The 13,259-nt window shown below is 46.3% G+C and overlaps 1 protein-coding gene across 5 annotated transcripts in view; it reads right to left on the bottom strand.

The window, feature by feature from the left end:
- Positions 1-8,473: 8,473 nt before the first annotated feature.
- The window catches only part of FBXL20 (F-box and leucine rich repeat protein 20), a 92,094-nt gene continuing 87,308 nt past the window's right edge, over positions 8,474-13,259 (bottom strand). For all 5 annotated transcript variants that reach the window (XM_059726993.1, XM_059726992.1, XM_059726991.1 and 2 more), the window contains one exon: positions 8,474-11,367. In XM_059726993.1, the coding sequence (XP_059582976.1) occupies positions 11,260-11,367 (108 nt within the window). In that variant the 3' untranslated portion in view covers positions 8,474-11,259. The remainder of the gene's footprint in view (positions 11,368-13,259) is intronic.

Genomic DNA, 13,259 nt, shown 5'->3' with positions numbered 1-13,259 from the left:
ATTCTCAACCCTGTTGGACTCTAGGCACCCCCAGGAAAATGCCAGCTCTTGGCTTTCACTTGTTTTTTTTACTATGGAAAAATAATGTCATTCTTAGTTCTTTGCAACATAAGACCACAACAGGTCAGAATGCTGGTTCCTATTTGAAATACTGGGGTTTATCTTGTGAACCATGTGTAGCTGTTGCTATACCTAACAGCACTAATATTTTGTGGCACCCTTAAAACGATCTCAGCACCCTGATTGAGAATCAGTGGGCACATCTACATGAGAAACATTTACTGTGTAGTAGACTAATTAGCTGTGCAGTAAATGTCTCAGCATCTACATGTGTGCCCCTATTAGGCTGGAGTAAACTAATTTACTCCACAGCACTGCCATGTAGATGCTGGAGGAGCTGGCTGGGACATGAGGGTGCTTCAGTGTGGGGCTGTCTACCAGCTAGCCCTGTGCTGAAGCTCCCTTGTACCCCAGCCAGCCCCTCCACAGCATGATGAGCCAGGGGGAGAAGCCCTGGGCTGGCAGACTGATACCCAGTGCCTCCTGCCAGTCAGGGCTGCTCCAACCTGGCTCCACATGCTGTGCATGAATAAACTCTGGAGCTTATTGTTCCAGAGTTAATTGCTCCGAGGCACACATTCAAATGTTTCAGTTTATTCACGTGCAGTAATAGCAAGTGTAGATGCAGCAACTGGCTTAAAACAGTTCCTACTCTGAACTTCATGACAAAGACAGTGAGATGTGCAGTTTGGTTTAGAAATCCATGCGAGTCTAAAACAGAGCCCCAAATGTATTAGGTCCCAAGGCAGGGAAAGAAGAACAACTGGGGAAGAATGAAAGAGGAATAAAAATCCCATCAATGCTGCAGAATTTGGATTCAGCTGATGCAAACAGATGCAACTGTTTTTAGAATTTTGTTTGTAGCAGCTGGTTATTGGGACCTTTATTTTAAAAAAATATCAGGCACTGTCACATAAACAAAGTAACTTAGCTCAGGACAAATTCTTGCAAAGGAAAGACATAGCAGAGTATCATAACACTGAGGTAGTGAAGATGCAAGTAACCTCTACAGACTGGGTGGAGGCAGTGCTAGGGAAAAGGCAAGTGCAAGTTATGAAAAAAGTGCCCCTTTTAGCCAGGATTGAGGAAAGGAAGTGGTTTGGAGCGCAGAGGATGGGATTCCAGACAATGAAGCAGTGCAAGAGAGAATGTGACCAATTGTAAATAGTCCCTGGGGAAAAGGAACCAGAAGGTTTAAAGTGGAGCAGATCCCAAAAGCCATCATGGCAGGTCTAATTTGAACTTAGGCAAGAGAGGACAGGCAGCAGACAGTGGGAGCAGAGGGTGCTGTTCAGCACAGAAATGGTGGCTCAGGTTGAGGCAAGAGAGGGGAGGGGAGGTCCTTCTACAGACCAAATCTCACAGACTCTACAGTCAAGGTTCTTTGGGTAAATCTGATATCTTTTATTAGACCAACTAAATAGTTGGAAATATTTTCTTAGCAAGCTTGTGGGTTTAAAAACTCATCAGGTTGAGGAAGCACCTCACAAAGGGTTTTTAAACCTGAAATAAAAGATATCAGATTTACCCAAAGAACCTTGTCTGCCTATGTCCTTAGATCAACACGGCCACAACCTACAGCCTCTACAGAACATTATCAGCACTATGTAAGTGCCCAACTAAAATCACTCGTCCTGTCAAGATAGGAGCTGTGCTAGCATGCAGCAGAGGAATCATAACCCCAGTGTACAACCCCAGCAGAAAACAGCTGGGAGGGAGAGGGACACAGGAATGAATTGGTCTGAAGCCACATGCAGGTCACTGTCAGTTTAGGAATAAGATTGAAGTCTCTTGACTCCCCGTCCAGGGTTCTGCCGCCTGGGCCACTGTGCCCACCAAGAAAGACTAGGGGGCACACAAATATCTAGAGAAAGCTGGCTACACCCCTATCCTTGTCTGGATGAGCAAAGCCCTCTGAATCAGGGTTAACTGAGTGAATACTCACAAGCAGAAATTCACAGCTCATAATAGGTCTACAAGGTTGGATATTTCTCTATAGCAAATCCCCTGGCTAGAACATGTACAGGAGGTGCTGTTGGCCTGCTGGATTGTCCATTCATCTACTCCTCTCCATGGGTCTGGCACTGGATTGAGACTGGGGTAGCTGGAGTTCCAGTCCTAGCTCTACTACTGAAGAGCCTGAGTGTTGGTGGGAGCAACAGCCACAGACATTCACGTGCAAAAGCCCCTAGCCAAGCCTACAATTTTCCAAAGAATTTGAAGGGTGGGACTGTCATCTATTAGCAAGCATGGAAACTGGGCACAGAACTGCCCTTGGCTCCTTCAAAGCTACTAGGAAAAGCTCAGCACAAGAATCTCATATTTAAGACAGACTGGTTCTTCCCTTTGCTGGGCATCAGTATTTTGACATCTCTCTGTCTCTCCCCCAACCCCTGCTACAAATCCAAACCTGATGACAAACAGCAATGGCCTGGGGAGGGAAAGGTGGTGGGGAGTGAAATATGAAAAAAGGAATCTCTCACACCATTCTTTGCAAGAGGTGCTCATTTTGGGGTTGAACTGCTCTAAGGCAGACTCTAGGCACCTCTTAAATATATTTAGCTTTCATTTGTTTTTTGACAACAGAAGAATAAAACATACATTTTTCTGTTGCAAAGAACTCAGAAAGCTCACAGCAGGTCAGAATATTTTCAATACTACAGATTCCTATTTGAAATGTCTGGGTTTATCTTGTGAATCACATTTGCACAGCTAACAGTCTTAGTATTGCGTGGCACCTTTGAAAGGCTCTCAAGGCACCCTGGTTGAGAACCACTGCTGTAAGGGAAGCTGTTCAATGCAGCCTGAGGAAGCAGGTAGGGATGGGTGGGAAATCCTTCCCAGACTTTTACTTTTAAAGACATAACATTAGAGCAGATACAAACTAACAGTTACTAAACAATTGTATATACATGCACATCATGTTAGGCAGTCCAGATTCATCAGATGAAGGGATCCACTGACTCCTAAACTAATCCAGTACTCTTATAAACAGCCAATCAGGAAAGTAGGACTAGAATGAGGAGCCGGGGGTGAGTAGGTAGTCTGACTCACAGCATGCCCAGCATTTCACCTGCATAAGTGGTACACTGATTTCAAGGTCATGACTAGCCCCATTTCCAGATAAAGGACTTGAAGCTGTGGGGGAAAAGAGCAGCTTAGCCAATGGCACCCAGAGCTGTGGCAGTGCCATGAGTAGACCCCTGGCCACTCCAAGTCACTCATCCAGGCTGTACTGCTCTTTGTTTGGGAATTGCTTGAACTAAAACCAAACAAGTCACATCAGGGACCACGTGAGTTTAGAACAGTGGTTCTCAATTTAGATTCAAAGTATTCCACAGAAAATGCCAGCTTTTGGCTTTTTGACTAGGTCAAAAATAAGTGCACTTTTTCTGTTGCAAAGAACTCAGAAAGCCCACAAACAGGGCAGGATAGTTTTGACACTATGGGTTACTTATTGGAAATCTCAAGGTGTAATCTTGCGAATTGTGTAGGTGTTTGCACACATAGCATTGTTGATATTGTATGGCTCCTTGGTTGAGAATCATCAGTCTAGTGCAATGGTTAAGGATACGTGACATACAAGCAGCAACAAAAAGGTTGTCTACCAAGGTTTGGGGAGAAAAGAGAGCAAGATGGCAAGAACATAACTAACCTGGCACTTAAAGTTTTGTTGTATTTACAGAAACCAGTTCAGTGCAATTGACAGTGAATCCCCAGGTCAACCTTCACAGTTGTCTTTTCAATGGCCCTGGCTGGTCCCAAGCTGATCAGAGGGTAGAATTGTATGCACAAGTTCTGTACGTACAAGTAATGAATGAAGTGTGGGACAGGTCTGTGCCCATACAACCTAGGTACAATCCTTATTTGTCCCCCACCAGTCATTGTGCCTGTGGTGAGCTAAGCATCTGTAAGTAGCTGGTGAGCTGATATCTCAGTGGAGCAGACAAATGGTCCTGTTCACTTTCTATTGCTCTGATTCTTCCAAAGTAAGCAGCAGGCTTCAGTACAATACCAGTTCCTCATAACAGGTTATTGCAGGGCTTCCTGCAAAGTTCAACCCATACTACAGGCCAAATGCAGCTCCACTTGACTAGGATGCAAGTCGATTGGCTTCACTAGACCCAGGCCTGCTCAGTGCTCACATACAGGCCTGTGTGACTCAATGTATCCTCCAGCTGTATCCTGAAGAACAGGATAAAAACAGTATTTCTTTGTGCTCTCTCCCTCTCCATCCTGGATGCTGGGGAGTCACAGCTAGTCCCGTCTCATCTGCCTCAAGCAGACCTGTATGACAGTTGCACACCTGGCTATAAAGAACACAAAAGGCCCAGGGCAGCCCACATGGAAATACTCATCACAGCTCTGAAATGGAAGGACAGTGTTCATCAGGGTTCGAATTACACTTTGACTCTTTGGGGGCAGTGAGATGTGGGGGGGCACAAAAAAAATTAAACCTGTTCATTGATTAACAAGTCCACCTAAGTGAAGGAGCAATATGATCGGAGACCCCCAAGGTTATGCTTTTCAAATATTATGGGGGGAGGGGAGGAGTCAGTCCCCCCTGAGCTCCCTCTTAATTCTCACCCTGGTGTTCATTCTACTTGAAAGTGGACACGGGTGTGACACTCAGAGTCAGAGCACTGAATATTTTACCACCCCTCCAGGGTGGGGCTATTTTGATCTGTAACCAGAGCAAGTTTCAAATGAACAGATTTATGGATTCTTTGACTAGACAAACTTGCCAATAAGGGCTTTGTGAGAACATCCATCCTCCTGGGACGTTAAACAGTGGAAGTCTTCTTAGATTATCACAATGGGAACAGGATTATGATAAGACTCACAATGTGTGGCAAAAGCATATCCCACTCAAGGATTTCCAGAAACTTTACAACTTAAGACTCAACATCCTAAAAGAGTAAATTAAAACCATCTTTTTCATTTTATGGCTTTGGGGGAGGGCAAAGGTACAGAATGGTGAAGTAATGCAGCACATTGCTTGTAGATCCAGAAATAAATATATAAAACATTGATGTTCAGTTGGTATCCTGGGAAAGATGAAAAGTATTAAATTTATGCATGTTAGCCAAGTATTTCCAAAAACAACTGTTAGAAGATCTCAAGTTGCAGGATTTTCAGAAGCGCTCAGGAGTGGCTTAAACTGTGGTCACTGTTGACAATCCCACCAGATTTATCCAAGGAAGAGAATGAGACTGAGGAGCCTTCTTCAGATGATCCTGTGTTATTTGCTGTGTCACCTTAAAATTCAAAGCTCTAGCATTACCAGAATTCATCCATAAATTTAATGTCAGGGCGTATCACACAGACAAAACAAAGGTACACACACATACACGTGTGTGTGTATTTGTATGTGTACACACACACACACACACACACACACACACACACACACACACACACACACACATATACTTTTAGTCTCCAGGAACTGGAAAGCACAGATTACAATATCACTAAAATATTATTTTACAGTTCTCTCTATATAATATATATAATTAAGGGACTATATGACAAGGTTCTAACTTCTATGTCCCATAAGATTAATCTAATGGTCAAATCCATCAAAGTTTAAAAATGCATTAAAAATACTTACAGAAACCATCCCCCTTGCAGCACATGCAATTTTAAGAGAACAAGAACACTTACATTCAAAATTGTAAGCATCTTTGGACTGGATGAAGATCTTTGTTTGGCCCAGTCTGCATTGCTCCCAAAGTCAGAAAAGGGAGAAATAAAACCTAAGGATATTATCCAAACTCTAGATGTTAAAAAACAAACCCCCCCCCCAAAACCCAACAATTCACCCCCCCGCAACTTCTCCTGCCAAGAGATGAGAAGATTTCTTTGAGCTGAATTCAAAATCAGAACTAGGAGGCTTATAGCCAGTGGTATAAAACAAATCTGAACCTTGCCCTACAAAAACTGAAAATCTGGTTCAGGCATTTCATCGGCAGCAAGGATCCAGAAAAGGTTAATAAAGATTTAATTGTAGCAAGAGCAACCTCAATGGCGGGGGGAGGGGGGGCAGCGGCTTGTAGGGGGTGACTGCACAGCAGGCTCGTTCTCAGTGGGATGCCTGTGGGAAAGGGATTGTCTCTCAGTAAGAACTAAAGAGTGTCCAAGACTTCATCTGTGTGGGCCTTATAGCCAATCTAAATGTCATGCCTAATGTGTGGGTAGTCCTGCTGACACTGTTTGCCCAGCCAGAATGCATAGGGCGACTGCTTTAGAACAGCCATGTATCAGACCCATGAAACAAAAGCTGATGGGGCCCAGAAAAGGAATGGTCTGAGTGTGACTGTGGAGAGATTATGCTTGTTCGAGGGACCCCAGGAAAACATGTCTCAGCAAGGACTGTAAACAGGACTGAGGGGCAAGCAAGAGTAAGCAATAGGTAGCTGATGCTGGCAGTTTAATGAACCTTGTTCCTTTAAAAGACAAACAAACACTACTCAAGTAAAAACAGTGCGTAAATGTTAATTTCTGCAATGGAAACCTATTTATATCATCCTCTGTGTGTTGCAAGAAAGGAAAGCAATATTCTATATTAGAAAAGTTATTCCATTGTGGAATCCAAAGAGGTAAGATCCTATCAATATAAAATGTATTCCCTGCAGCTGTAAAGTGATAAGGGAGTAGATCTTCATCTGGAATGGAGTGTAAACAAGATGAGAAGCATTAAAAACCCACAGACTTGAGCAGAGAAGTGGTCTCATGCTGAAAAAACCATTCTTTAAGAGGGGATACTACTGTAATTGACAATACTGGGGTTGTATACTTTTGGGCATGTAACCCAGAGAAGAGGCTGTTCTCATAAGACAAGAGAAACTGAATCAAGAGCCCAAGGCGGCAAGATACATCTTGCCCTGATCATGGACTGTGAAGCAGCTCTGAAAGATCTTTGTTTGGCCCAGTCTGCATAGCTTCCAAAGCCAGAAATGGGATTGGGAAGCAGTGTCAAGCTGTAGAATTTTAGTATGATCAGGAAAGGGAGTGGGGGGTGACTTTTGGTCAAGTTTGGATACTCCCTAACCAAAAGGAAAGCCACAGCCTCTACAAAGGTCAGTTGAACCCTTGTCTCTGCCCAGAACTCCTCCTCCAAATGAGACACTGTTGTGAAGAACCTTGTCATACTGGTCTCCCCTCCACCCATCCATTTCATCCCCCCTCCCAAAAAACCCAAAACAAAACAAAAAACCAAACCTATGACACCATCGGCCAGCCATGAACAACACATTCAGATTAAAATAAAAAAAGGAAAAGAAGAATACAACGATGTTTAGAAAATAGGATTGGGGAGGGGTGGGGGTGTTAATATTCATTGTAACAGCATGTTTGCTTTGTCCCCATTTCTTCAGGAGCAGTTACAGAATCATGATTGAAAGTGCTGCTGTTCTTAAAAAAATATAAGAAAAAAACCTTGTATTTTGGTTGCATCAGATCTCTTCATAACACCTCTGCTGGAGAATCACAAATGCACCAGGTTCAGTTTTCCTGCTATCTTCTACTTTGTGAACCATTTTCTCTACCACTCTACCCATTTCTAAGGTTTCTCACAGTCTCTTGCCCCCTCTCCCAGAGCACCCCCAAAAGTGCATCGACTATAGAGAACTACGATGTTAGTCCATGGAACACGTTAACAGTAGCTTGTAACTTGTGATCAGTGAAGTGCTGAAAAGACAGATAAGCTACAGCAAAGCATTTCTGCTCAAGGAAAGAAGATGCAGTCCCACTCATACCACTACCTGTGCTGATCACATGGATTGCTATGGAAGCATCTCAGGATTTTGGGTTGTACATGTGGATTTCTGGTGGAGGCTAAGGAAGGGTCCAATAAATTAATGCAACAGTCAATGGCAACTTACACCCTAGACCTGCACTGACCAGGTCCTATTGCTTGATCCAGAAGGCTGGAAAAGACACCAAGTGAGATGTCCGTTGTTCTTGATTTAGTTTATTTATTTGGCACAAGTAAAAGTCTTTAAATCAGATCAGATACTCAAATAAGATAAATTTGTTCCTCCCTAAAGTTTTCAAGAGTTCTGCTATTTTCCACTATTTGCCCCCGGGAAAAAATAAAAATAAAACCAAAAACAACCCCCCCCCATACCCTTACAAAGATGGTCCCTTGATCTTAATACTAACTATATCCATCCGGTCAAATACCTGAGCTCCAGTCTCTTGACCAATTCCATCAGCAGTGCTTGGGTTGTGATCTAACCCTGCCCCCCCACCAATGACTAGCAAGTCCCTACCTTTGATTAACAGCTAGTCAACACACAGGTAGGAGGGATGAACCTGGGACGTATTACAGAATTCCAGAAGGCAGAGCATATGCACTACTGGGTGTAAAAGCTTTTGCTCTACAAAGGCATTCTCTAATACGACAAGACTTGGAAAATGGTTGTTTATTGGTATTTATAAATACACACATAAGGAAGAGTCCATTTAGAGACAATTTTTTACTTGAAAGGACACTGTCAAATAGTCTGGGCTACCTTATGCCATTATCCTGTTAAAGAAAATGCTTTGGGTTCTATAATCGAGTCCAAAACCCACCATTCCATTACCAAGAAATTAAATAGGCAATATCAGGGTTTATCAAACCAAAATTATTTCTCCCCCTGCCTCAACAGACTAGCTCTGAGAGTCTTCCCAGAGCTGTGCTAACACTGATGGTTGCTGGTATACAAGCTGATGATACACATAGCCTGCCCAGAAGGTCAGTAAGTTGTAATAGTTATAAAACCAGCTGCTATAAACACCTTTTGCCACATTGAAAGCAAGGGAAAGGATCAAGTTTTGCAAATGGAATAAAAACACAGTTATTGAGAAGAGATTATCCATGCTTCTACAAAAAGACTTAATAAATAAAACAGATTAAACATAAAATCAATAGGGGAGGAAAAAAGTAGACAGTGTCCTTTTAAACAATGGGCATACTGAGATTCTTCTGTGTGACTTCCCAGAAGATTTGAGAGTCTACAAGACCTTGTGAAACATACTGAGAGGTTGGGAAAAATGAATTGTTGTACATGAAGAAAATACAGCTCATCTGGTACTAAAATTACCCTTTCAACAGACTGAATTACTCAGATGCTGATAGAGCCTGAGGAGGCAACACTGCCCTCAATTTAATCATATAGGGGAAAAATTAACCCCCCCAGGGCTCTAAAATCTATTACTAGTACTTTAGAAAATCATCTCTTCTTCCACATCTGATGTAATTCTTCTCCATAAAGATGGAGGACTGTTGCTTCAGCTTTCAACGATTAAGATAACTGACCATGCTTGCTCTTTTTTTTTTTCTTCAGTTGGGACCAATTCACAAATCCATACTCTCCCTTCTCTCCCTTAAGTGTGGACAGCAGAGAGAGCAATTATTTATACTTGATATCATCTTCCAAGAACCTGTTACAGTCTGACCAAGCTCTGCCCTATTAAGCCTTTGCTGCCAGCCCATCTGCTTTGTCTGTTTTGTAACCAGGCAACCTGGACTCCAGGCATCAGGAAAGCCACGGGCAACTGGTGCCGGCTGAGTGGCACATGCCCTCCCAACGACCAGTCAGCAACCCGGGGGGGGGGGGGGTTGTCCCCCTGCAGTCGATTTTGCTGACCGGGAAGCACAAGCAGCGCTCCCAGAAGTGCCAGTGGTGCTTCAGCTAGTGTCCCCACTCCCTGGCTGGCACTCAAGGGGGGCACCAGCGCTCCTGCCTGCCCCACCGCCCGTCACCTAAGCAGGGAGTGCTGCCTGTCAGGGGGTGCACCAGTGCTCTCAGGGGGTAACCATGCACTCCCGTGCATCCCCTACGTGTCACCACTGAGGAAAGCAGTAAGTTTGCAGAGGCTGGCACAGACTCTTTCACCTGAAGCACCTGGGTTAAATTTGCCTGAATTATTCCAAAAAGCAGCTGGTACACAGATCTAGCTGATTAACAGGTGAGGACATTCCCCTTGTTTGAAAGGTGAGGAACTGAAAGCAAGATATGTCCTTGTGGTATACAGTGAGCCCACACTTCACTCCAGGGCAAGACACTTACCTGTGGAATATGCAGAAGTCAGTGAAACTGCTGAAAGTTTACAAACTCAGTATACAGCAATGTGGCAATAACCAGCAACAGATTTTCAGGCCTGCTGTTCTTTCCACTTTAATTAGTGAATCATTATTCCTTGACCATGACAATAAAGAGTAATGTGATTTTGATTCTTTGGGGAAAGGACAGGGAATCAAGAATTGGACTGTGAACTAGAGCTGTGTCCTCTATATTGTGAGCTACATTTTCACTGGAGTAAAACTTGAAATGCAAAAAGTTTGGAGAGCCAGCAATTGGTAAAAATGGGCAAGTAAGCCCATGAAAGCCTAGCCTGTGCCTTCAACTGTCTATTTAAGGTCTTGCCATCAGACAGGCAATTCCAGGCTCAGCTTTCTAATGGTAAAAAGTGTCTTCTTTTTATTGATACATAACTTTTGTGTTTGATAATCTTGAAAAATTACTGGATTATAAATCTGTAAAAAAATGAGGGGCAGGATAAAAAAATGAGCCTGACATTACAGATTTCAAGCTATATCACAACAATCTAGGAAGCCTCTGAGTTGGATGCTACGAAACACAGAAGAAACTGATGAACCTTCAATGTGAGCATGCTCAGTGTGGTTAGCATGGGAACAAGGAAGTACAGAAGCACAGTAAATCATGTCTCACAATGGCTGCTGTTTTCATTCCCTTACTGAAGAATGGATACAAAACCTTTTTTTTGGACAGTGGATGCAAGATTCAAGCATGTTCTTTTCACTCCCTCTCCCCACTTCGAAGGGTTTCCGTTGCTATTTCATCATCAACAGCAGCAGCAACAGTTATTTGGGGTTTACACACCCTCCCCCCCTCAGTGATTTCTTCTGAGCATGGCCAGTAGGAATGGTTCAGAATTATACCAATCCACCTACAGAAATGCCAACACAGATCCAGCTCCCATGTCGTAGAGTTCATCAGTTTGCTGGAACGGGTGGTGTGTGTATATGCGTGTGTATGGGTGGCTACAGGGGCCTGGCACCACAGCCCCCTTTTCACTGGCCCTTGCAAATGACACTGGGATCACTTTCCTTGAAGATACTGGTGTCCACCATAATTCTAGAAGTATAATTAAATACTCAGTTTGCAAGGAGGACCAATTCCAATGTCATAGGATGATGCAACATCTGCAGAAGCGCTGTCTGCTGCCCCCTACTGATGGAGGTGGAGTCACAGGAGCGAAGTAGGCGTGGACTTTAATATTGGGTAAATGGGTCTGAAAAGATAAACACATTATTTAAAGAAAAAACAGCAGTGACAGTGAAACATTAGAGGCAAGTAGCAAAAGAGCAGGTGGAACACTGACAGACCTGCTCTTTTTTCTTTACTTGACTGTCTAAATGAAAGCATCTTTCCCCCCTTCACTAAAGCGTCAAGACCTCTACAGATCCCAGTGAAGATTTAGAATTTCATTTTACTGTATTGTCATCAAGTTCTTTCTCATGTACAGCTTCAGTTTTCTAAGGGGCTCTGGAAACTACAACCTCTCCCATGCTAGCAAATTTCTTCTACCTGTATTTCCTCACTCAGTAAAATTTCAGACCCTTATCAGATGCCTTCACTGATGAACTAGAGAGGTAGTGATGGTCCTGAATAATAGTTGTGTGCCCTTTTCTTTTCTAAATTACATATGTGGAGCTAATGTTTGTTTTTTTTTAAATAGACCCCGAAATAAAAAGGGAGCCAAACTTTGCAAATCTACAACAATGGTTTAGAGCAGGGGTAGGCAATGTTTTTTGGCTGGAGTGCTGAAAAAACCACGTCTACCTTGAAAGGTGCTGGAGTGCCGGCATATAAGAAAAACAAAATGAGTGTGGAGCAGGGCTGGGGCCGTGGTCAGTGCAGGGCTGAGGCCAGGGCCACCTGGCACCACATGGCTGGGGCCGGGGCCCACCAGCAGCACGGGGCTGGGGCCCAGGCTGTGGGCAGCCTGGGGCCATTGGCAGTGCCGGGATAAGGCTGGGGCCCGCGCAGGTCCATAGCCCCATCCCCATGCTGTCAGTGGGCCAGGTCAGCTGTGGCATTGGGCTGGGGCTGGCAGTGGTGGCGAGGGCTAGGGCCCGGCCCGCTGGCAGCACGTGGCTGGTTCCAGGGCCATCTGCAGCGCCAAGATGGGGCCCAGGCCCTGGCCTCATCCTGGCACTGCACACGGCCCCGGCCCAGCAGCAGCACTGGGCTGTGGCGGGGTGGCGGTGGAGGTGCCGGCTGGGGCCGGGCCCACCGGTAGCACGTGGCTGGGCCTGCTGGCAGCGCCGGGATAGAGCTGAGGCCCGCACAGGTCCACAGGCCTGGGCCCTGGCCCCAGCCCCAGCCCCCTTCCAAGCACTGCCGATGGCCCCGGCCCCAACCCCATCCCCGCGCTGCCGGTGGCCCCGGCCCAGCAGCGGCAGTGAAGGTGCCAGCCGGGGCCGCATACGCCGGCGGCGCTAGGATGGGGCCGGGGCCTGACCCACTGGTAACATGGGGCCAGGGCCGTGCCCAGGCCCCAGCCTCATCCTGGTGCTGCACATGGCCCCAGCCCAGCAGTGGTGCTGGGCTGGGGCGGGCAGTGGCGGTGCCGGCTGGGGCCGGGCCCGCCGGCAGCACATGGCTGGGCCTGCCCGCAGCACCAGGATAGAGCGCGGGCCCTGGCTCCACCCCAGCCGATGGCCCTGGCCCAGCAGCGGTGATGGAGGTGCCGGCCAGAGCCACGCCTGCCAGCAGCACAGATGGGCCCTGGCCTCATCCTGGTGCTGCCGACAACCCTGACCTGGCTGGGGCAGATGGCGGCGGTGGTGCTGACCAGAGCCCGGCCCGCTGGCAGCTTGTTTGCCGGGGCCCTCTGTAGTGCCGGGATGGGGCCAGGGCCTGTGCAGGTCCGTGGCCCCGGCCCCATCCCGACGCTGCAGATGGCCCTTGCCTGGCGCTGGCACTGGGCTGGGAGCGGCAATGGTGCCGGCTGGGGCTGGGCCGCCGGCAGCATGTGGCCGGGCCTAGGGATGGGGCCTGTGGCAGCAATGGGGCTGAGCCCGGGGATGGGGCACATGGGGGCGATGGGGCAGGGCCGCTGGCAGCATGTGGCCAGGCCCAGGGACGGAGTCCACCTCAGCGATGGGGCTGGCTGGGCAC

This window comes from Alligator mississippiensis, chromosome 4 (assembly GCF_030867095.1).
Source record: "Alligator mississippiensis isolate rAllMis1 chromosome 4, rAllMis1, whole genome shotgun sequence".
Classification (NCBI taxonomy): domain Eukaryota; kingdom Metazoa; phylum Chordata; order Crocodylia; family Alligatoridae; genus Alligator; species Alligator mississippiensis.
The sequence above is the reverse complement of the archived record's forward strand: the minus strand, read 5'-3'. Positions and strand labels throughout refer to the sequence as shown.